This window comes from Natator depressus, chromosome 21, assembly GCF_965152275.1.
Source record: "Natator depressus isolate rNatDep1 chromosome 21, rNatDep2.hap1, whole genome shotgun sequence".
Taxonomy (NCBI): Eukaryota; Metazoa; Chordata; order Testudines; family Cheloniidae; genus Natator; species Natator depressus.
In genome coordinates, this window is record NC_134254.1 from 17,054,492 (window position 1) to 17,078,239 (window position 23,748).

Genomic DNA, 23,748 nt, shown 5'->3' on the forward strand with positions numbered 1-23,748 from the left:
AAATGAGGAGTTCAGGATGTGGGAGGGGGAATCAGGGCTGGGGCAGGGGCACTGGAGGGGGTCAGGGGTGCAAGCTCTGGGTGGCGCTTACCTCAAGCACATCCCGGAAGCAGCAGCAGCATGTCCCCCCTCTGGCTCCTAGGCAGAGGCATTGCCAGGCAGCTCCCCACACTGCCCCGTCCACAGGCACCGCCCCTGCAGCTCCCATTGGCCATGGTTGCCGGCCAATGGGAGATGCGGGGGGCGGCGCTTGGGGCAGGGGCAACATGCGGAGCCCCCTGGCTGCCCCTACGCGCAGGAGCTGGAGAGGACGACATGCTGCTGCTTCCGGGAGCCGCGCAGAGCCATGGCACGCGTGGAGCAGGGCAAGCCCTGGATTCTACTCCCCAGCAGGAGCTCGAGGGCCAGATTAAAACAACTGAAGGGCCAGATGCAGCCCCAGGGCCGTAGTTTGCCCACCCCTGGGTTAAACACAACAAGTCTTGCATCTTGGCAGGGGGTTGGATTAGCTGACCTTTGCAGTCTCTTCTAACCCTATGATTCTAGATGGGACCAAACCATAGGAAATCTGGGGTCAGGGGATTCCAGTTGCTGCAGCTTAGTTTGGATTCCTGCATGAAATCCCACAAGTATGCCCAGGCGTGAAGGGGAGCAGCAGTGGGATGTGTGCAGTCTATAGCAGAGAGGCACAGCCACTCTGCAGCCGCCTCCCTGGAGAAGATGTTCCCCTGTTATGGGAGCTGAAACTCCCACCTCTTCCCCAGTCTGTATCACTAGTCTGAACGCAGCTGTACTCATCTATTCAGATTGCTCCCCAACTTTGCCCCTCTTAGCAGGCAGGCAGCCCTTCCCTACCCCCATCTCTGTATGGAAAGGAAGGAAGCAAGAGATGCTCACAGTTCCTGCTGAGGAGATGACTGAAGTCAATGGTGTAGGAGACCCACTTGCGGGGCAAGACAGAGTCTCTGTAGCCCCAGAGGCTAACGTTCATAGATCTGGCTCCTGGCTCCGACGCCAGACCCGTGAAGTAAATGGGCTCCTTGGAGAAAGTGTACTTGTGCCAGCACTGGCCTTCATCCGTCGAGAACCTAGACAGAAAAGGCTTACCATGAGGAGCTGGATTCACAACCAAGGAGAGACCAGGTGGAACTTTCTGTGACCCCCTGCTACATTCAAAGGTGAAGAGGTGTGGAAAGACAGGCTTGCGCAGACAGGCGTGAAGGCCCAGAAGGGGGAGCTTACTGACAGAGTGCCAAGCACAAAGCCGTATCTGCCCAAAGGAGAGGGCTCCTTCCCCTCTCAACAGCCCCACTCCCATGGAAGATCCTTTGAGCAGCTGCAGAACAAGGGAGAGAGGGGAAATCCCAAGACCGACAGCAGCCTAGTTCCTCCCTCAGCACCAATCGATATGGACAGAGCTAAACTGACAGCTCGCCAGAGCCTCCCAGAACCAGAGAACAGACCCCCTCCCACCCCACTCCCTTTAGCAAGTGGAGCTCAGGCTTACTTAATCACATTGATCGGCTCGAGGCTGTGCTCAATGGCTACGATGATGCCCCCGGAGTCCAGGATGGCGTAGTGATGTGGTCCTTCCAGCACCCGTGCCCAGGTATAGCCCCCATCATCCGATACGTAAACGTCTGGGCTCACCACGGAGATGGCATCCCCCACACTGCCTGCAACACGGTGCCCAACACCACAGGGCTTAGCGCAAGTCCAGGAAGTGTCCCTTCCTCGGGGGCAGACTGAGACTTACTTCCTTTGACCTTCCCCTGCCCCGCAGCCTTGCTCTGTAGGAACGAGCAACCCACCCCAAATGGATTAAACCTGTCACTTGCCAGCCCAAGGTCCAGAGGATGGATCCTGAGAGTCCCCTCCTGCCCCGCCCACATAACCCCTCCACTTGCCCTCTCCCTGTGTTGGTAGCAGTCGGGTCCGTTACCGTGAGCGATGACTGTTCCAACCACATTGGGCTCGGACAGAGGCAGCATGGGCACGTTGTGATTCAGGGAGATGCCGTACAATGCGTAGATGTAAAGGCTACACTGTAAACAACACCAGAGAATCCAGGTGAGGAGACAAGACGACACGTGGGGGGGAAGGGGTCTTCCTGGCATGTTCCCACCAGCATCTCAGCAAAGCCCAGCTCAGGTTTGCGCCCACCCTGGGCCACTCAACTAACGTAGAGCCAGGGACCTTTACCTGCTTCTGCCATTTCCATTTTGTGCGAGGCACAGACCAACCACACAGGAAAGGCAGCCATCTGCCCCCAAAGATACCCCACAGCCTGGATTAGCACATTGTGAAGCCTTGGCTGGTGTTGCTATTGAACTTTACTTTATTACACATCTCACTCACGCTGCAGGATGCCAATAAACTGAGCACAAAGTCGCCACACAAAGGCCTGATGCTGCAGTATCTGGGCTGCTAGCCCTGCCACGGGACTAGGTCCCCTTGGACTTGCACATGGGAAGATGCAGGGGTCTTAAATAAAAGACTGCTCACAAAAAATGAACTATGGGGCCAAGTCTGCCCTGCCTGCGTCCCAACACATGGCAGTGCCCCACACCTGAGCCTGGCTGCCCCGGGACTCATGAGAACACAGTGTGTCTGGCAGAGACCCCAGACAGACAAACCTCCTCCTTGTTCTTTGCTGCAGAGTTACACTTAGCGTTGACAGGCGTCCTCAGCGGCAGCCACTCACCGCCCTGGTCGAAGGTGATCACCGACTGGATGGAACGGTCTGGAGGGGAAGGGGAACACTTGGTGTGAAACCCTCGGTGTTTTGTATTCCACTCAGCTCACTCCAACTCAGCCCTCCCGCTGAAGACAGCAATACGGTCTGACGGGACCCTTGTCCCGGTCCGTCGAGCAGACATCCCACCCCTGCGAGCCAGGCAGCCTGGCTGCAGCAGCAGGTGATGAGTCGATTTCTCCCTGGCAGCTGACCACATATATTTCTGCTGCACCGTTTTCCCAGTGTAGAGCGCTCTGCTTCACTGCACTGAGGAGTTTCTCTCCAGCTGCAATCACTCCACTGACTCTGTTCCAGTTCTGGTAGGACCCCAAGGACTGGTTCAGAAATGGGCCACTAGAAAGCTCCCCAGTTACACCAGCAGGATGTCCAGGAGACAGCAGAGGCGAAGAACCATCCTTGCAGACAAAGGAGGAGCGTGCAAGTTTCAAGAATTTTTAAAATCATTATTAAGCCAGCCAGGCTCCCTCACTGCTCTGCCTTAGAAGTTAGATTGGTCCTGCATGGCAGTTAGTGTCTGTTCACTGTATTAGCTCATACTGCCATGGACTACTCGCCTCCCTTTGTGTCTCACTGTACCATTTCAGCTAACATTCAGACACGCCAGTGAGAGCGCTGTTTCGCCTCCCAACGACGCCCCACGGTGCCCACTTACCTCCTCCCCCCGGGGTGTGCCTGCATAGTGCCATAGACTGCTGAGCAGCACTGAACCCCAGCGGGGCTCTGCCGACAACCTGATGCTTTCAAGCTCAATGAGTCGAGTCCTGTGTATTGAAAGGTCTAGGTCTCGCCCCCTCTCCCAGCCAGAATAAATGTGTCCAGACTTTTGGAAGCCAACTCAGGCTCTTCTCTAAAGACCTCCGGGCTGAACCCAAACTTGGCCATTTCCAGCCCTGCAGGAGACTCACACGTGAGCCGAGAAAGGGTGTTGGACTGAAAAATTTTGCACCTAGGGGCCAGCCGCTACTTTACTCCTGTGAGCAGGCCCACCAGCATCAATGGGAGCAGGACTGGGCTCACTGACTTCAATGGGGCTACTCACATGAGCAAGGACTGCATGCTATCCAGTCATGTAAGCCAGGCCCACACGAACCCTGCAGACAGTGTAAGGGTTGGACTCAAACAGGAGCAGGCAAAGGACAGCAGAGATACACCCCATCCTTCCTGGGCCTCGGTGGGCCCCAAAGCATTCCTGAGGCCTGGTGTAGACCCCTGGAGAATCACACCCCCCAGGAACAGGGAGGGGCATTCAAGAGAAAGGTTCTGGCTTGACTGATGCTTTACCCCGGGCCCTTCCCCGGTGCCGGGGCTGAGGGTTTTGCTCTAACGCAGCCATCCTGCTGGGTGCAGCCCATCCCCCAAGAGCGAGCGCTTGCCTTCAGAGAGCACGCTGGTGATATAGACGCCCCGCAGCGAGGTCACATTGGTGAAGTCAGTTTCACTCCCAATGCCAGTGTAGAGATGCCGTTCGAGGGACTTGGAGTATATGAGGCCTCGATCGTCTGAGGTGTAGATTGTGCCACACCCAGTATCTGCAAGACAGACAGATGATACAGCTCTGGAAGAGGAGCAATCAGACAGCTGGGCAATCAGATAGTGCCATAGAGGTTACCAGGCCAGGGAAGTTTCCTGGTCACACCCAGACTCAAGCCTCCACATGCCAGAGTCGCACCTTACGCTGCCAGTGCTGACACAGCATCGCATCAGCGATTTATCCCCACTTCGCATGGCGGGGGCGGTGGGGGCAGAGAGAAGCAGCAAGTCCCAGAGGAGAAGCAAAGGGGGCCCATGAACTCCAGCGCTCACGTGGTGTGATGCTGCCAGATGCCAAATTCTTTGCTTCTACTTACAGCTGGCCTTGGAGACAGAACTTTCACCCTCTGCTTTGCCAGGAACGATGGCTCAGCAGTTAGGGTGTCCGACAGACGCTGGGCTTGATCACAGACCATGTGTAAGTGTACAACAGGGATAACAGCCCTGCCCCAGAGAGGTGTTAGAGGATAAACCAACGACAGTACTCTGGTAACAGGGCCATCTGAGCAAGGGTCTCCCTCTGTCTGAAGCCCAGTACTGATCCCGAGCCCCTTAGTTTTGCCAAATCAAAACCAGTGCAACTGAAATGTCACAGGCATGATCGTGTGCCAGGGACAGCTTTCCTGGCAAGCCTGAAGCCAGACAGTGGCGCAGAAGTGAGGATTACACTCAGCGTAACTCCGGGCAGTCAGTAACTCTCAAAGCCTGCAGCCTAGAAAGCAGAAGTTTGGGTTAATCTGCTGCTCTGGAAGCCTGGTGCCTTGGAGGAGTTTGCTGCGGAGGGATCTGGGGGGAGAATTTAAGTATTTACATGTATCTGACAGGCAACGTCATGTGACACATATAGCTATGGCACGGGGAGAGTGGCAAGGAGCGCAGAGGGGACCCCCTCGATCCCTGTTCCATGCGGCCACCAGCCTGACGTGACTCTCTCCATGACTGGAGAATGGGCGGGCAGGGAGCTACATTGGGTGTCCAGTCTTGACACTAGAAAGGAAGAATCCACAAAGGGACTGGTCTGAGAAGGAGCAGGGCCATCTGCAAGCTCTGCCGGGACCCCCAACACTGAGCAATTCCTGAAGTCTTAAACAATATTAAGGTAACCTTAACTCTGCCCTTGTATCACTACTCACAAGACAGTCCTACTTTCCAGCAACAAACATGTTGACTGCGTCAGCGACTCTGAAAACTGACTTGTGATCTAACTGGCCTGCTTTGGTCTTCTCCTAGTTTGCACTGGGGAATTTAAACTGAAGGGCACTTGTCTTTCCATCACTACAAGCTGCTCTTAACCTCCAAGACCATGAACAACTGCAGAGAAAATAAAGGAGACTGATGCACTTTTCTTCATCAAAGCAGGCTAGATTCAGGACCATAAGATTCAAAGGACAGATTTTTCAAATGCCGTGCCATAGTGAAAGATTTGGCACAGATAAGGGGATAATATTTCTAAGGGAATAAATTTAAGGCGTGGGACCAAAATTTAACTTAAATGATGGGGTGCAGGGTAGCGCGGAAACCACATGCATCTCAGACACACAACATACAAAACCATAGTGTTCGCACGGGGCTATGGTATTCCCACAGCCACGGGCTACCAGGTATTAGAGCCCTTGCTGAACTCTCCTTCAGAATGCTGCCTCCTACATGGAATTGCAGTGGGTATACAAGGCAAGTCAGTGCAGAACGGGACAAAGTTACGGTTGTTTCTATACTTAGAACATACAGGCAGGGGAGTTACGTGAGTTATCAGCTTGGCTTTGCATTTCTAGGCTCTTAGGGTTTGCTATCAGAAGACTACAGTGTTCTCTTGAGTAGAGATTTACAATCAACTCCAGTTGGACGAAGCACTGGAACTGAAATTTGGATCTATTCAGGCACACACCCGTCCACCTGCCCTCTGTCACTCACCTCCAGGGTCATCCACATGCATGAACACCATGTCCTCGTTAGCTGCCAGGATGGAGAAGAACTGCTCCTGACCCACAGATGGAAGCTGGGCCATATTCCAGGTCTCCCCTTGGTCAGTTGAGACATGGATCCTCCTCGTATTGCCCTGGAAGGCAAGCACAATCTTTATGCTGCACCACCAGTGACTATCGTATTCAAGCGTCCGGCAGTGCCTACGCTCCTGGGGCCTAGACGGACCAGAGAGAGCAACAGGGAAGAGAAGCAGGAGCGAGAACAGTCCCAGTACTAGATCAGGACACAGGAACGGGATAAGCAACTCTGGACAGCCACATGCTCATTTATGCCCCTGCCTGTTCCCAGCCCCTTAAGGCACAATCACATTCGCACAGACCCTGCACCCACGAACCCAAACCAGGGCATTTATCCAAACCCGGGCCACGGCCTCCCCCATGGAAACAAAGAAAGGCCGTGACTTTGTGGACTCTCAGAGCCACCTGGAAGCCGGACGGAAAGGAGTAAAGCAAATCTCCTACCTTCTCCGTCACCACGGAAGTGAACAGGAAGCGACCTCCCAGGCCAAACGAGTAGATTTTGTTTCCTATGGTCTTGAAGCTTTTGCCAAAGTCACTGGTTTTCTTTAGCTCCAAAAACCCAAGATCAGTTTCTTAAGAGAAGGAAACGAGAATTCATGTTGCTGCAGTAGAGGGGGGGAGAGGGGACACTGAGGCCAGGGCTACAGAAGGAAGAGAAGTTGGTGTAACTACATTGCTCAGGGGTGTGAATAATCCACCCCCCTGAACAAAGCAGTTAACTCAAAGGCCCCAGTGTAGACAGAGCTAGGTCAATGGAAGAATTCTCTGGTGACCTAGCTATTGCCTCTCGGGGAGCTGAACACGCACGCTGGCAGGAGACGCTCTCCCGTCGCCATCGGTAGCATCTTCACCGACCCGCTACAGTGTTTTAAGTGCAGACAAACCCCGAGGCTGGGATGTGCTGACCCCGCCCCCCCCTTCCCCCCAAGTCCATTCCTGCATCACCAGAGCAGTTTCTCGCCCGGCCTCTCCCACACTCCAGGCAGAACCTCACCCTGGATCATCAGCCAGCTTGAAAGGCTGCTAGATTGTCTGTGTCAGACCAGCACCCGGGCAGTGCCCATGTCCTGCCGCCAGCAGCTGGGCCTCAGCCTGCCCAGTGGCAGGAGTCCACACCAGGCTGCCCCCTGAAACCTCAGACAACCCTGGCTCCAGTTCACAACACAGGCCTGTTCAGCTTCCTTTCCACTTTCTGTGCTCGCAGCCCTGAAGCAGGGTGGAGCCATCTGCGCTCGACATCACCCACCTTTTGGGATCCCACCATCACATCTCAAGCTGGCAGTGATAAAGTCTCCGGGAAGCCCTAAGGACAGCAAGTTCTCCCCCCAGACGTCCCTCTCTCCCCACTTCTCAACACCCAGACTCTCCCACCACACACTAAGGAGCTGTAACATGAGCACTGTCGGCCCCTGTTCTCCCTCCCCAACTCCCTAGCAGCAAACCCATCAGTTTGCTCTCAGAGTTTTGTGAGGGTATTATGGCGTCATACTCTCCGTGATCGCTGGAGAGGACCTGGAGAATTGTGACCTGTAGGACGGCTACATTTAAACAGACTGGAGATGTAATTTACATAAATTGTTTAACCTTTAAATCCAGGCATCTAAGTCACCTTATATGGTACCTGGCAGGAGGGGGACCACAAACAGTTGACAGGTTTCAGAATCACATGTTAAAATAGCCACCGATTAGCTTTATACAACCTCCAGAGCATTTGAGCTCAGGACCATTCACTGGCCTGTCCCCAGCTCCTTGGGCAAACGAGTCAATTGCTAACGGCTGATTATTTATTAAGGTGTTTGCAGAACATGAAGCTGAAGGGAAAAGGTTTGCAAAGTCTCTGGCCTCAAACACACAAAGTGGCTTTGATTCTCTGATACTGCACAACTGTCGGAACCAGAGAGTACTTACTGCAGGAGTCATTCAGGTAGGTGGTGAAGAAGATGGTGGTGTTCGGGCCCCTAGAAACAGACAGGAGGGGGAAAAACCACGAGTGCTTAGAAAGCTGATATCAGAAAAGCGGATCAAGAGCTGCGTCAGGCTATCTGCACTGCAGCTGGAGGTGTATCTGCAGCTTGGGAGGCAGATCTGCACTAGCTCTCTTCTAACTCGCATTGCTCAGACAGCCAGGAAGATGCAGCAGTGCACACACAGGAGCAGGCTATAGAAGCACACCCAGAACGTGTTCCCAGAGTCCCTGCCAACAGGTTTTCTCTGCTGCTTTTAGCTGCACTAGTTATATTAAAGCTAGCACAGGCATGCCCACGTAGGCAGCAATCACACCCCCGATTGCAGTGTAGCCATACCCATAATTTTACACAACATGGGGACACAGGTGAAGCCAGACTCCCTGAGCAGGGACAGCTTGTATCCCAGTGGTATACTGGGATTCTACAACACATGCACCAGCGAGGACTGCTACAGGCCTTTCAGAGAAGTGTGGGTCCTTTTGCTCAAAAGTCTGGGGAACATCCAAGGGGTTTGTGAACTGCAACCAGATACCATCCATACCGCACACACTGGCCCTGTCCAGGTAGTCACTGAAGGATTAGCTTGACTAGATTCAAGTAAGTTTGTGATGAAGCTTCTACTTACCAGAAGCAGGGCTGAGACCTAACAAACTCATGGCACCCAAGCCCATGGTTCCTAAACTGTTCCAGTCTGAACTGAAAGCTACCAGATGCACGTATCATCTTGGTATCTAGGACCAGAATGCTGAATGGTATTGCTGACTCCAAGGGGTTCAAAATCCAGAGAGACTAAGCAAACTGGGATTCAGCTCCAAAAAATCCAAGGTCCTCTCCCCTTTTCGGTGCCCTCCCTCCCCCTGTAGCAGCCAGGAAGGAGGATTGTGAGCATCCATAAGCAGAATCTGACATGAGCGGGTACAGCACAGACACACACTAGAGAAGTGAAACAGCCAAGCAGGAACTGGAGTATTTATCAGACTGCTAAAGGTCTAAAGGAAGTGTGTGATGAACACAGACATTCAGATAACCCCAGTAAGGAAAGGTGGCTGGCCAGGTATGGGGAGGCTCCAGATCAGTCAGTTAGGTGAAACTAGTCAGGCAGGTTTTACCAGATGAACCCAGCCAGAGGCCCGTGGCTGTGTGCGGAGTTCTAGATACTCCATGTGAAAAGAGTGGAGGCTTCCATTGAGGGAACACTCAGTCATAGAATCATAGAATATCAGGGTTGGAAGGGACCCCAGAAGGTCATCTAGTCCAACCCCCTGCTCAAAGCAGGACCAATTCCCAGTTAAATCATCCCAGCCAGGGCTTTGTCAAGCCTGACCTTAAAAACCTCTAAGGAAGGAGATTCTACCACCTCCCTAGGTAACGCATTCCAGTGTTTCACCACCCTCTTAGTGAAAAAGTTTTTCCTAATATCCAATCTAAACCTCCCCCATTGCAACTTGAGACCATTACTCCTAGTTCTGTCATCTGCTACCATTGAGAACAGTCTAGAGCCATCCTCTTTGGAACCCCCTTTCAGGTAGTTGAAAGCAGCTATCAAATCCCCCCTCATTCTTCTCTTCTGCAGACTAAACAATCCCAGCTCCCTCAGCCTCTCTTCATAAGTCATGTGCTCTAGACCCCTAATCATTTTTGTTGCCCTTCGCTGGACTCTCTCCAATTTATCCACATCCTTCTTGTAGTGTGGGGCCCAAAACTGGACACAGTACTCCAGATGAGGCCTCACCAGTGTCGAATAGAGGGGAACGATCACATCCCTCGATCTGCTCGCTATGCCCCTACTTATACATCCCAAAATGCCATTGGCCTTCTTGGCAACAAGGGCACACTGTTGACTCATATCCAGCTTCTCGTCCACTGTCACCCCTAGGTCCTTTTCCGCAGAACTGCTGCCTAGCCATTCGGTCCCTAGTCTGTAGCGGTGCATTGGATTCTTCCATCCTAAGTGCAGGACCCTGCACTTATCCTTATTGAACCTCATCAGATTTCTTTTGGCCCAATCCTCCAATTTGTCTAGGTCCTTCTGTATCCTATCCCTCCCCTCCAGCGTATCTACCACTCCTCCCAGTTTAGTATCATCTGCAAATTTGCTGAGAGTGCAATCCACACCATCCTCCAGATCATTTATGAAGATATTGAACAAAACCGGCCCCAGGACCGACCCCTGGGGCACTCCACTTGACACCGGCTGCCAACTAGACATGGAGCCATTGATCACTACCCGTTGAGCCCGACAATCTAGCCAGCTTTCTACCCACCTTATAGTGCATTCATCTAGCCCATACTTCCTTAACTTGCTGACAAGAATACTGTGGGAGACCGTGTCAAAAGCTTTGCTAAAGTCAAGAAACAATACATCCACTGCTTTCCCTTCATCCACAGAACCAGTAATCTCATCATAAAAGGCGATTAGATTAGTCAGGCATGACCTTCCCTTGGTGAATCCATGCTGACTGTTCCTGATCACTTTCCTCTCATGTAAGTGCTTCAGGATTGATTCTTTGAGGACCTGCTCCATGATTTTTCCAGGGACTGAGGTGAGGCTGACTGGCCTGTAGTTCCCAGGATCCTCCTTCTTCCCTTTTTTAAAGATTGGCACTACATTAGCCTTTTTCCAGTCATCCGGGACTTCCCCCGTTCGCCACGAGTTTTCAAAGATAATGGCCAAGGGCTCTGCAATCACAGCCGCCAATTCCTTCAGCACTCTCGGATGCAACTCGTCCGGCCCCATGGACTTGTGCACGTCCAGCTTTTCTAAATAGTCCCTAACCACCTCTATCTCCACAGAGGGCTGGCCATCTCTTCCCCATTCTGTGATGCCCAGCGCAGCAGTCTGGGAGCTGACCTTGTTAGTGAAAACAGAGGCAAAAAAAGCATTGAGTCCATGCTTTCCCGACCCTTAGAGAGCAGTTTGCTGCTCCTGATGGAAGAATCTGAGTCCAGGACACTGCACTGTGGCAGGGAAGGCTCTCCAACCCTCAGTGGGATGGGACACTTATTTCTAAATCAAAGCGTATTAAACATGAGTGGTATGTGCCCCTCATGCTGTTGGGCTTCCTCTATGGGAAAAGAGGGGACAGAAAAAGCGTGCAGGAGCATCAGTGGAAGAGCCACAAGCAGCGTTGAGCAGCTCCTGCTTTCCTTTGGCGGGAGAGCTTAGAGCAGCAGACACCGCGTTACCATTCGGCTACTCACCATTTTGCCAGACAAACAGCTTTGTGGATTTCTTCCCACTTCTCCCCAAAGTTCCTGGACACCCAAAGACTGTTCTGAAAAGTTCAGTAGTCAGACAGGATTGCTGGTTACTGGCTGTGTTACCTCTAACGCTTCAAATAGCATCTGGCCTAAAAAAATGCAGAGCCAACCCTCTGAAATGGAACACACATCAGGGCTTCTAAATACAAGGCCACATAACACTCCCTGGAAAGTACCGACTGTAGGTTTCAGATTCAGGAATAGAAGTTCATCCCCCAGAAGCCTAAAGGGCTAAAGGACACAACAGCTGTGATTTGTCATTCTTCCCCTTGTGGGATGCTACCACCCGACCCCACCAGGTGTCGCTATAGAACTCAATCCCAGGACATCTCTCAGCGCGTTCTGGGCGCTATGTACGAAAGCGGAGACAGGGGGAGTGGGACGCGTCCGGTCTCTTACTTCAGTGCTGAGGAGCAGCAGGTTGTCGGAGTTCTGCGGGTGGTATATGACCTGACTCTGGGGCTGAAAGGGGAGATCTGTCTGAGCAAAGTTCTTAGCATAATCAGACGATCTGAAGATCTTTCCTCCACGGCTCCCTCCAGGCACAGGCATGTCCCCTGTCAGAATCACCTAGACAAGGAGCAAGAGGGAGACCAGGTCAGTGAGGGTGCACGTGCCTTCACTGCGACAGTCAGCCTCGGCCACGTCCCCCGCGCTGGCTGCACTGACCTGCTCCAACACAATGGGCAGTATGTGGCTCACTCAGCCCCATTTCCCTGCAATGGGATCAGAACGTGCATTTCCTGGCAATGGGGCTCCAAGTGCTTCACAGGCTCTGGCTAAGGCCCAGAGAGATAGGCAGACAGGGAAACTGAGGCACAGAGCTGTGATGTGACTTCCCCTCAATCTCCCAGCAGGTAAGTGGAGTGTTGGGAGCAGTACCCAAGAGCACACCACCATCCCTCCTCTGAACACCAGTCAGCACTTCCATGTGGAGAGTTGCATTTCAATGAACAAAAGTGCATTGCTATGCAGCATGAATGCAGCCCTCATGAAGGCCAGCTCCATCCCTGACTCAGGAGCAGTTCAAGGGAGTGCATGCTGTCCAAGAGCACATCAGCAGCTGTCTCCTACCTTCCCCGAGTTCTCTGGTCCGATGGCCATCCCAAGCTCCGTCCGGATGAAGGTGTGGTTAATGAGCTTAGTGATGTCTATGAAAGTTTTTCCATAGTCCTCGCTGAGAGGAAAGAAAGTAGATGATGACTCTTTTAGAGCAGTGGTTCTCAAGCAGTGGTCTGGGGCCTCCCAGGGGGCCGCGAGCAGGTTTCAGGGGGTCTGCCAAGCGGCACCAGTGTTAAACTTGCTGGGGCTCAGGACAGAAAGCCAAATCCCCACCGCATGGGCCTGAAGCCTGGGGCCCTGAGCCCCACCACCCAGGGCTGAAGTAGAAGTCTGAGCAATGTAGTTTTGTGGGGGCTCCTGTGCTGTGGGGCCCTGGGGAACTGCCCTGCTTCTTACCCTCTAATGCTGGCCCTGGCTTTTCTATGCAGAAAACCAGTTGTTGAGGCACAGGTGGGCTGTGGAGTTTTTATAGAATGTCGGGGGAGCCTCAGACAGAGAAAGGTTGAGAGCCCCTGGTCTAGGAGACACCTTGGGATGCAGCACAGGTGTCACTGATGCTTCAGGGACAACTGCTGGGATTAGAGAGCCTGAAAGAAGGGATGTGCTGGGCAACTCAAAGCAGCTGCTCAGTGCAGCTACCAGGCAAAGAACAGAAGCATTCCATGGAAAATGGCCCCTTTTCCAGCACTCGAGCTAGGGAGGAGCCAACCTGGAAGAGTTCCAATCACCCAGGACCAGGAACAGCCCAAAAGGGAGTCACAAGACCACCAGACCAGTCCTGCATTGCTCAGCTCCAGCCTACAGGCTCCTTCCCCCCAAAAAAGGTGTTTACCCAGGACTGAGAATATTCCAGTCTCCAATGAGCTCTAATCCCCAAATCCTCTGCATCAGTGCAGAGGCGTCTGGGAAGCAGTGAGTACTGGTCACACCTGCCCATGAAGAACCAGGGCATGATTTGGTAGAGGGGAGTGAGTGACCGGGCACCACACACCAGGATCACCGAGTGCTAGCTCCTCACTGGCATGGAAACGGTCTCAGCAACTGAACGCCCAGATTCCCAGAGCAGCTGAGCAGCCCAGAGCTGTTCTTGTCACCCTGCAGCACGCCCACCCCACTGGGCTGGGCAGAGTTTCTTTGCATTCCTCACACTCTCCCAGGCACATCAGAGGAAGAGACAAGATACACCCAAGCCTGGCAATTATCCCCACTCGAGGCATCGCCCATTCCTGTACGGCAGCCCAGCACCCATCAGCAGGGGTGACACAATGGAGTGATTCGGCACCAGTTTAGAAGCCCTGCCTCCCCCACCACACCCCAAGGAGGCTGCCTGAGCCTGCTGGCAGCTCAGTCTCCCTCCAACTCCTCCCCCAGTGGCTACGCCACCTTTACGGCTGGCCTCCAGTGACCGAGTGAGCTGCAGCATCAGGTCGGACAGCCAGACGATGCAGCTCGCTAATCCACTGAGTTAATCAAATCAGCTGCATGCATCTGGCACCGGGGGCCTCACCTCCTGTAGAGTTTGGACTGCTTGAAACTCACGAACAGCAGCGGTAACTTGAATGTGGTCAGGACAAGAATAACCTGGCCAAAGAGAGGACCAGAGAGTCAATCCTGGGGAGGGCCATCAGGGAAAACTCATTAGCAGCCCCTCCCCCGGCCTGGCAGCCTGTGAGTGCAGCCCTCAGATTACCCCCTCCACTGGATTTACTGACCCTGGGAAGGGGGTTGACAGCCCCTTAAATACCCCGCCGCAGTCCAGTCACTTAGTGCTTTGACCAACCCTCCACCCCACTCTTACCCCTCTCCCAGGGAGAGCGGCTTTAACAGCAAGACAGGGACTCGCTGGCCAAAAAGGTTTGTATTTGCCAGGGCGGGAAAGGAGTCTGGTGGTGAGGTACCCCCAAATCGCAGGCTGCGTGTGCTGCTGTCGGACAGCCATCTGGCCTCCAGCCAAATGCAGGGGCAGGTTATTGGCTCAACCCACCTTTCTCAAGAAACAGCCAATCCCAATGTCTTTAAGGCACCAAATGCCACAAGCTAGTATCTACAGATGGTTTTACAGGGGTATACGGCACCTTCACCTTCCAACAGGCAGCCACTTCTAGGGTGGAAGGCACCAAGCTATGGACAGCACAATGCACAACACTGAAAAAGGGCGGGGGTGTTGGCCAGGCTTTAGGACACACCATTCGCCCCATGAGAAGGGCCGAGGGATCTTTGATGTCCACCGCCCAGACAAGACCTTGGGATGTAAGGTCTTGCCCCGCAGGCCCACACATGGGGAGGCTGAGGAGCTGAACCAACTCTGCCAGGGCTTGAGCCAATGATTCCAGGGAGACTAAGAACTTCAGACACGGGCTTGAGCCTCCAAGCTGCTCTGCGAGAGCCTTGTCCAGGACACAGTAGGTGAGGGAGGCTGGCTGCCTCAGCAGTTCTTTCCTGCAGGGGCCCACAGGAGTGTAGGTTACCCTGCCTGATAAAGACAGCCCAGTCCTGCCCTGCCCGGAGCTGTAATTTAGAGGGGCAATTCCAGGGGTTGGAGGAGCAGCCGCCTTGTGATAGCTCGACAGACAAACCCTCCGACGCCAGCTGCTCAGCGAGCAGTGCTGGCTGTAAAGGTTTCCTTGCAGCAGTTCCCTTGCTCCATTTTCAGACACTTCTAATGAGCGTCAGTCACAGAAGAGCACGGCTCAGCAGCATCCCACTCCTCAAAGGCCTGGAGCTTCCATAGATCCCAAGGCCTGAAGGGATCACTGCAATGTTCCCTCTAATTTTTTACATCCATGTGTGGAATTAATTTTGTTATGTGCACCAATATGGAGGCGATGAGTGGCGGGGGTGTAGAAGGGGGCTCAGGGCTAGGGCAGAGGGTTGGGATGCGGGGCTTGAGGGCTCCTACGGGGGGTGCAGGCTCTGGGGCAGAGGGCTGGGGTGTAGGGGGTGAAGGCTGTGGCTGGAGCAGAGGGTTGGGATGTAGGGGGGGGCTCCTGCTGGGGGTGCAGGCTCTGGGGCTCAGGCAGAGGGTTGGAGTGCAGGGGGTGAGGGCTCTGGCTGGGGCTGTGGCAAAGGGTTGGGATGCAGGGGGGCGGGGTGCACTGAGGGCTCCAGCTGGGGGTGCAGGCTCTGGACTGGGGTTAAGGATGAGGGGTTTGGGGTGCAGGCTTCCCCGGGGAGAGAGAGGACTCCCCCCCAGCCCTTTCTTGCTGCAGCAGCCCGTGGCCAGGGGAGAGGCGCCTCTCCCCGCCACAGCCCTACGTGCCCCTTACCTCTCTCCTCTGCAGTACAGGCCCTAGGGAACTTGGGACCACTGTGATCATCCAGTCGGACCTCCTGCACAGCACAGGCCAGAGACCTGCGCCCCATCATTCCTAGAGCCCATCTTTTAGGCAAACTTCCCATCTGGATTTAAAGATGGGCAGTAACGAAGAATCCACCACGCCCCTCGGTCAGTTGTTCCAATGGTTAATTACTCTCACCATTAAAAATTTACTCCTTATTTCCAGTCTGAATTTGTCTAGCTTCAACTTCCAATTCAGACTGCAAGTAAGGCATTTATTTTGGAAGCTGGGCTCTCAGCGATGCCGGGACGTCAAGATGGATTTAGCATCAATGGGCCACAGGCCGTCTCAGTGCAGCAGGTGAAGGAAGAGGAGCACATATCCTTGCCCCACCCCCGAGGCTAACAATGGGGCCGTGTAAACCCTCCATCCCTAGCTCAGGAGGAAGGAGCCCTGCTGGCCATTTCTTACCAGAGCAAAAGGGGGCGGCTCCCCCAACCCGCCAGGGTCATACAACGCAACGCTCCCCCTCGAATCTGTCTAGACCCTTGTGCTGCATCACCCCTGTAACACCTGGGTACCTTCCACCAATGTCTGCTGCCTGCAGTTTGTTCTCTCCCCAGAGGGTAGAGTTTAGTTAAGGGGTGGGGGGGTTAATTTTAAAATATTTATTTTTATTTCTATGTATTTAAATGTTGGGCCCTCCGGAGCAAGACAGAGCAAGACAGATACAGCAGCCAATGGGCAGCGGGCCCTGCTAGCATAAAGGCAGCCACGGCCTGCAGCAGCTGCTGCAGAAGGGGTCTCGTGCTGGTCTACATGCAGGTTTGTACTGAGAGTTAAAGTAATGCAACCCTCCACGGTGGGCAGAGACACATCAGGATAAAGGTGTCCTATCGGTGTAGCTCATTCCCGTAACTGTGCCGAAATAAGCGATACCAGTTTAAGCACAGTTCTACCAACATAACTGTACCCCTGCTGTAGGTTATGTAGATTTGAGCCATTTTTAACTATAATGGCTTCTACAGTAATTTAGCTGGAGTGTTAGACCAGCCCCCACCGGGGACCTTCCTAGGCAGGATTAAATGTATGGACACGCAGAACACTGGGAGTGTCCAATAGTCAGGAATGCTTGTGCCCAAGGTTCAAGGTCAACACTGATTCCAGGAAGTGAAGTCGTGCTTCCCAGCTCCCTCTCCAGCTTGCTCACTCCCCTGCTACTTGTCATTTCGAAGGGTTACCTTTCAAAGCCCGTTCAGATCAAATGCGCTACTTACTCCAGTGCTGTCTCCAACCCAGGAGAGCGATACAGTGCCGCTGAAGTCATCAAAGATATACTGCAAGGAAAAAGATCGGAGTCACATCCAAACTTCCACACTCCACATCCCAGATCAGGCAACAAGCCCCTTTACTTCCTGTCACCAGAGGGGAGAGGATCAGGAGGAATTTGATCGTCATGGCAGAGTACCCCCTGGTTACACACCATCCCAAGGCAGTAATAACCACCCAGCCGCCAGCCAAGATTTGTCCAGCCCACTGGCATTTCCCTCCCCCTCATCACAGGTCGCCTGGGGTTACCTGTGCAGTCTATTGCTGAATCAGTAAAGCCAGGAGACAGACGCCATCAGGGGCTTTTTCCCAGCTTCATGCTCCCTCAGGTGGCTTCCTTCACTGACCCACACACATCGCCTTACATGGGATGTTACTGAAATGCCCGGTGGATTTTTGCCACCCACCCTGTGTGTGACAACTCAACAGAGTTTGTCTCCTTAGCAGATCTCATGGGCAGGTGTCCCGAGGCCTCTTCTCTCGCTCGATACCGTCCTGCCCCTTCGGTAGTTCAGGTAACGCTGGGCGGCTTGTGCTGGGCAGGCAGAGCGAAGCAGAACTCATGCTTTGTGAGCCAAAGGTGCTAAGTTCAACCCCCACTGACCACCTCTCCAAGGGGCTGATGTGCTCATGTTTGAACTACAGAGCCATCTTGTCTCTACCCCCAAAGCTTTACAGGGGCCTGGGGCCTTTCCCCTTAGCACTTGATACTCATCAGCGAAGTTACTGCAATATGGAAAAAGCGTAGTCAGGTTCCCCTTGTGTCTGCCCTTGACACACACGCACACGCATGATAGCAGCTCTGCTAGGGGAAGCTGATTTCACTTTGGTTCTGCTGAAGTGCAGATGCTTGCCCAGTGTGGTCACCCTCACCTAATGGGGCGTCATGAAGCCAGAGATCGTTTACAATCCAGCCCTGTGAGAACACAGGAGTGAGCAGCACAGACTGCTCCCAGGTCCCACACCCTCATGAGTTAACAACAATGCTGCTCCTATCAGGGAGCTCCCCAGCAGCCAGCTGGCACCGAGAGGGGCAGTAATGGCTGAAAGTTAAGCAGAGCTGGACTCTTTTCCTGCTGGACATTACTAGTCACCCGTAAGAGCAGCACCATGCTGACAAGAAACACACTGGTGCATTCGCTTGGCCTTGCAGAGCAGTAAAACTGGGCTGTGCACTTTATCACAAGCACTAGAGTAAACAGTGCAGCCCTGCCAGCCTGCAAAGGCAACTGCATCCAGACAGCATTTTCCACAGCTCCATGGCTACCAGGCAGGATCACAGCAAAAGGTGCACAGAACGCTCCCGCTAAGCAAGGGGACAAACTGGACCTGGCCTCAGAAGCCTGGAGGGACTCCAGAGAGACGAAGCCAGCAGAGCAGCGATGCTGGGATTTGGCTAGCTAGCGCCATGTTAGTGCCAAGGAGGAACCTGGCAATGCAAATATTCCCCTGAGCAGAACAATAAACGCCATCAGTGCCCTGCCCTGCAGTCTCAAAGGTTGCCTCATAATCTGATCACAATCTCACTACATTTTGAGGCTCTCCATGTTACAGCTCAGCAGGCACTTACGCCATAATCCTAGATCAATGGCTGACCTGGATAGGACACAGACCGAGATCTGGGTTGCAGGCAGAGAAACCTCTCCCCCTCCCAAAGCAGTGACTCCGAGACACCTGTGCATCTGGGAACAGGAATCCCAGCATTCTACAGGCAAGACCTGGGAGATGGCCAGACAGTCACGATGGAAATACACCTGGGACCTTGTAATGCTCTGTTGTGAGAGGCCCTCAATACCTTGACTGCAACAGGAGAAGTGCTACCAGTTTCAGCCTCAGGCATCCAGTTACCTTTGCTGGAGGGGGTGGGAGGGGAGGAGAGACCAAAGTAACACCTTGGGGAGAGTGTAGAATGCCTTTTCTTCACAGCCATGGGCACCTTGTGGCCTCAGTAGTGCAGGGGCGGGGCAGTGCCAACACAGGTACTGAGCTATGCCAGACCTGTGCAAAAGGGAGGCTCCTGGGGAGATCAGAAGGAAGATGAAGGGAGACTGGGAGGCTGTGGAGAAGGCTCTTGCACCAACGAAGAGCTGGACCAGAGAGAGCTGATGCTATACAAACAAGCGGAGTAGAAGATAGAAAATCCAAGACGTGGGCTGGAGCGACCCCTTGGAGCATCACTAGCCTGGGTGACTCCGAAATGGACCCAGAACAATGCGGAGTTTGATGCAGTCTCACCTTTTGGAGTGTGCAGGAAGGGGCTGATCATGTGCTTGAGTGGAGGAAACTGGGACTTTGGGAGACAGGGGAGGGATTTTTCAGAAGACAAGGAGCGAGACATGGAGACACACATGGGACTTGCCACAGCCAGGGATTGGCCCAGTGAGGCAGGTGAAGGAGGAAAGTTCTGGACAAGAGAGAGGGGTGGCAGAGGGACTTTCCGAGCAAAGGAAGGAAAGAGGAAATGACATGTACAGCATAAGGGGGCAGGGGCTGGCCCATCCGTTCAGTGGCGCGTCAGGGTAAGGGTGGTGGGTATGGTACGGTGCAGACAAAGAGCAGAACCTGTGAGCTGCAGAAAAGGGGAGAGCTGTGCCCCTCCTCCCCTGGACCCAGTGCGACACTAGCGGATTCATCTGAGAGACACCTATTAGCATCTCATTAAAAAAATGGAAGAAATGTAAAGTAGCTCTGTGCGTGACAGATCGGACCGGGGATACCGGACATGCCAAAGTGAACGTAATCCAAACAACATAGGGGCTTTGAGTGGGAGGAAACCCAAGGGGGAAATTTACAAATGGTTGGCAAAAAACTCCCTGCTACCAGCCACCTCCAAACATGGAGGCTGACTCTGCATCACTGTCCTAGCCATCCCAGGCAAATCCACCTCCTCGCTCCCCTCCTCCCAGGAGGGAGCAGCTCCATAAAGATACTGCTTTGAGCCAGATGGGGACCAGTTCTCTGAGAGCACCGAGGCACTCCCCTGGCACATGGCTCAAGCACACAATAATCCCAACAGGCTTCCTAACCCCCTCCACTTCAGCCAAGCAAGATCGGGAAGATCTTCAGCCAAGCAAGATCTGTTTCCCTGGGAATGAAGTTGTGCTTTAATCTTGCCAGGCCTCATGCTATGAGGCCATAAATCATCCACTGGACGGCCATGTGACAGGAGGCCACTCTGCTATACAGCAGTCTAAAAGACCTTGCGTTTTCGGCCGACAGGTCCATCAGTAACCAAGCTTCATGGTAGCATAGCCCCCGCTGCTCAGTCTCTGTTAATAAAGGATGATTTTAACGGCGTTACAGCTCCTCTTCATGCAGAAATGGAAGAGATGGGCTTAGCATTTAATTACAAGTACACTGCAATGAGTTCTTACCGCTAGGAGGGGCTCTGTGGAGAGCAGTCCTCCCACCTCCTACGAGATGACATTTGGCCCACAGCAGGGGTGCAGGCGCTGAACTAGGAACTCCAGGAGTGGCAATTGCAGCAGCACAAAGGTGGCAACAGAGTTTGCTGTCTAAACGCAGGAGGACTCTCTGCGCGAGAGAGGCTGGCACACCCAGCGATATCACCATGCTAGGAGGTTAGTGGGCGGATTCAGGGCTTGCTTGACTAGAAGCAGGACAGACACACTCCTCTTAAGCAGTCAAAACTTGCTTACACACAACTCCTTAGCACAGGTGCTGGCAACTCAAAGGCATTTCACTTCAGCACTGACCATCCCTCAGGGAGGCAGAAGGAAAGCTACTTTGCACTTTGTAAGTGATCACAGAGTGTTTAACAGCTAAGCCTCAACACCACAGTGTACAGGTAAGGAGCATGAAGAGATCTCTTCCCAGGGCACTGAAATTGCAACCACCTCTGGGACGGAACATGGCAGCTGTTTGTTATTATTTGCATTACAGTCACAGCTGGAGAACCCGACCAACATCAGCATCTCATTTTGCTAAGCACCACACAAACAGCCCCTGGCATGCAGCGCTTGCACAACAGCCCATGCGCAGCCCCCTAGGCCACGCTGCCTCTTACATATAAGGCAACAAAACACTTCGCTCCCGAAGAGGTCTGCCCATACGGCATGTTTAACCAGAAGAAACGCCTGCAGAGGGAGGAGGAGTTGCTATTACTCTGCAAGCCAGCTGGCAGGTGCTATGCACGGACTTGGCAGCTAAGGCAGGAGAGCACACAGGCTGATGCTAGCCTCGCTTCACCCCACCCTGGATTTGCAGGTGTACTCCTGAGCTAGGAAGTTTTCAAACCCTTCAGGAGGCAGCCTCATGTGGGCACACGTTTCAGCATCTGATCAGAGAAGGAAACCCCAGCAATCAACAGAATTAAACCCACTGGCCTCTCCTCACCCGGACCGCTGCTGGGAAGCTTTGGAGCGGACATCCCAGTAGAGCGAGAATCCCAGGAAGAAGTGTTGCTGCAAGACAGAGCTGTTTACGCAGGCAGCAGTCTGCAGAGGGTTTGGGGAGTTACCGGAACCGGCCTGCGCGAGGAGGGGATGGAAGGAGGGTCTCGTGACATCTGACTTGGCCAACTAGGGAGCAGCACTTCAGTTGTACAGAAAGTGCAGCCAGGCCTCCCTGGACTGAACACTGACAGACCCTCTTCCCCCCCACGGGGAAGAGACTATATTCCCCACAGACACACACAGTCATACCTGAGATGTGGGGCCTCTCAAGCATAAAGCAGAAGACTCTGGGAGGAGAGGACCCTCAAGGGCCGGGGGAGAGCAAGCTGAACAAAAAGAGAGGCTGAGAGCTGTGTAAGCCCTGGTCTACACTAGGACTTTAGGTCGAATTTAGCAGCGTTAAATAGATGTAAAATTGCACCCGTCCACACGATGAAGCCCTTTATTTCGACTTAAAGGGCTCTTAAAATCGATTTCCTTACTCCACCCCTGACAAGTGGATTAGCGCTTAAATCGGCATTGCGGGTTGAATTTGGGGTACTGTGGACACAATTTGACGGTTTTGGCCTCTGGGAGCTATCCCAGAGTGCTCCATTGTGACTGCTCTGGACAGCACTCTTAACTCAGATGCACGATAGTCTGCCGTTGCTCTGACGCAGGGAGGGGCGACTGATGACATGGCTTACAGGGTTGGCTTACAGGGAGTTAAAATCAACAAGGGGGGTGGCTTTACATCAAGAAGTATTTCAGGCAGGACTTCACAGAGGGTTCCAATAAGAAATGGTGCACCTAAGTTATTGTTCTTATTGGAACAAGCAGGTTGGTCTGGCCTCTGATTGATACATGGCTAGATTTACCTCGCTGCACCTTCTCTGTGAGTGATTGCAGTGTGACGTAGAGGAATGAGTCCCCTAGATGGGGGGCGGGTTGCAAACGAGTACAAAGCAAATCTGGTCTATTTCTTGTTTTGATCCACTCCATCTATCTTTTACATCTTTGGCTGGCAGCAGACGGTGCAGAAGGACTGCATGGCATCCACATCCCATGGCTGCTCAGCAGAAGATGGTACAAGAGGACTGCTAGCAATCCGTATCGCCTGCCTGCTCACCATAAGATGGTTCAATAGGACTGACTGCAGGACTAAAGAGAATGACCTGATCAAGTCACTCCAAATTTAGTCCCTGCGCCCATGTCTGCCCAGGCGCTCCTGATCGACCTCACAGAGGCGACCAGGAGCACCTTGGACATGATGATGACGGCTACCAGTCCTACTGTACCGTCTGCTGCCACAAGGCAAGGGGTTGCTGCTGCTGTGTAGCAATGCAGTACCACATCTGCCAACACCCAGGAGACATACGGTGACAGTGAGCCGAGCGGGCTCCATGCTTGCCGTAGTATGGCGTCTGCACGGGTAACTCAGGAAAAAAGGCGCAAAACGATTGTCTGCCCTTTCTTTCACAGAGGGAGGGAGGGAAGGGGGGCCTGACGACATGTATCCAGAACCACCCACGACAATGTTTTAGCCCCATCAGGCACTGGGATCTCAACCCAGAATTCCAATGGGCAGCGGAGACTGCAGGAACTGTGGGATAGCCACCCACAGTGCAACACTCCGGAAGTCGACGCTTGCCTCGGTACTGTGGAAGCACTGTGCAGAGTTAATGCACTTAATGCACTTAGAGCATTTTCTCTGGGGACACACACACACAAATATATAAAACTGATTTCTAAAAAAACGACTTCTATAAATTCGACCTAATTTCGTAGTGTAGACATACCCTAAGAAGATCCCAGATTTCATTCCCTCAGGAGTCCAGAGGCCCATAACAAAAGTGTAAGAACTATGGCTTGTTTTCTTGTCTCCAACAGGCACGATCCATTCTATCGCAGATGGCTAGGACAAAACACTGCCAGTCCAAGCAAACAAATGCTCATATTCTTCTCTGGGCTGAGACACCATGTTATTTAACAATGCTGATTTCTGACACAGCCTGTTTCTTTTAGATACGAAGTGCTTTTTACATGCCCACAGAAGCTATGCGCTGAAGGGGGAGAGGATGGGATTGTGGGTCAGACAAAGAAACTGGAATCAGCTCTGTTCCCAGCTCTGTCACATACTGGCTTTGGGCAAGACACTTGCCCTCT

General features: G+C 53.2%; 1 protein-coding gene across 1 annotated transcript in view; it reads right to left on the reverse strand.

Moving 5' to 3' along the window:
• SORT1 (sortilin 1) overlaps positions 1 to 23,748 on the reverse strand; it is a 37,351-nt gene that overhangs the window by 11,035 nt on the left and 2,568 nt on the right. Inside the window, exons 2-14 of the mRNA XM_074935849.1 lie at positions 17,137 to 17,196; positions 14,089 to 14,162; positions 12,594 to 12,696; positions 11,919 to 12,089; positions 11,460 to 11,533; positions 8,200 to 8,249; positions 6,733 to 6,863; positions 6,200 to 6,344; positions 4,132 to 4,287; positions 2,637 to 2,743; positions 1,943 to 2,045; positions 1,508 to 1,676; positions 898 to 1,088 (exon numbers count right to left, since the gene is read on the reverse strand). Of these exons, the coding sequence (XP_074791950.1) occupies positions 898 to 1,088; positions 1,508 to 1,676; positions 1,943 to 2,045; positions 2,637 to 2,743; positions 4,132 to 4,287; positions 6,200 to 6,344; positions 6,733 to 6,863; positions 8,200 to 8,249; positions 11,460 to 11,533; positions 11,919 to 12,089; positions 12,594 to 12,696; positions 14,089 to 14,162; positions 17,137 to 17,196 (1,534 nt within the window). The remainder of the gene's footprint in view (positions 1 to 897; positions 1,089 to 1,507; positions 1,677 to 1,942; positions 2,046 to 2,636; positions 2,744 to 4,131; positions 4,288 to 6,199; positions 6,345 to 6,732; positions 6,864 to 8,199; positions 8,250 to 11,459; positions 11,534 to 11,918; positions 12,090 to 12,593; positions 12,697 to 14,088; positions 14,163 to 17,136; positions 17,197 to 23,748) is intronic.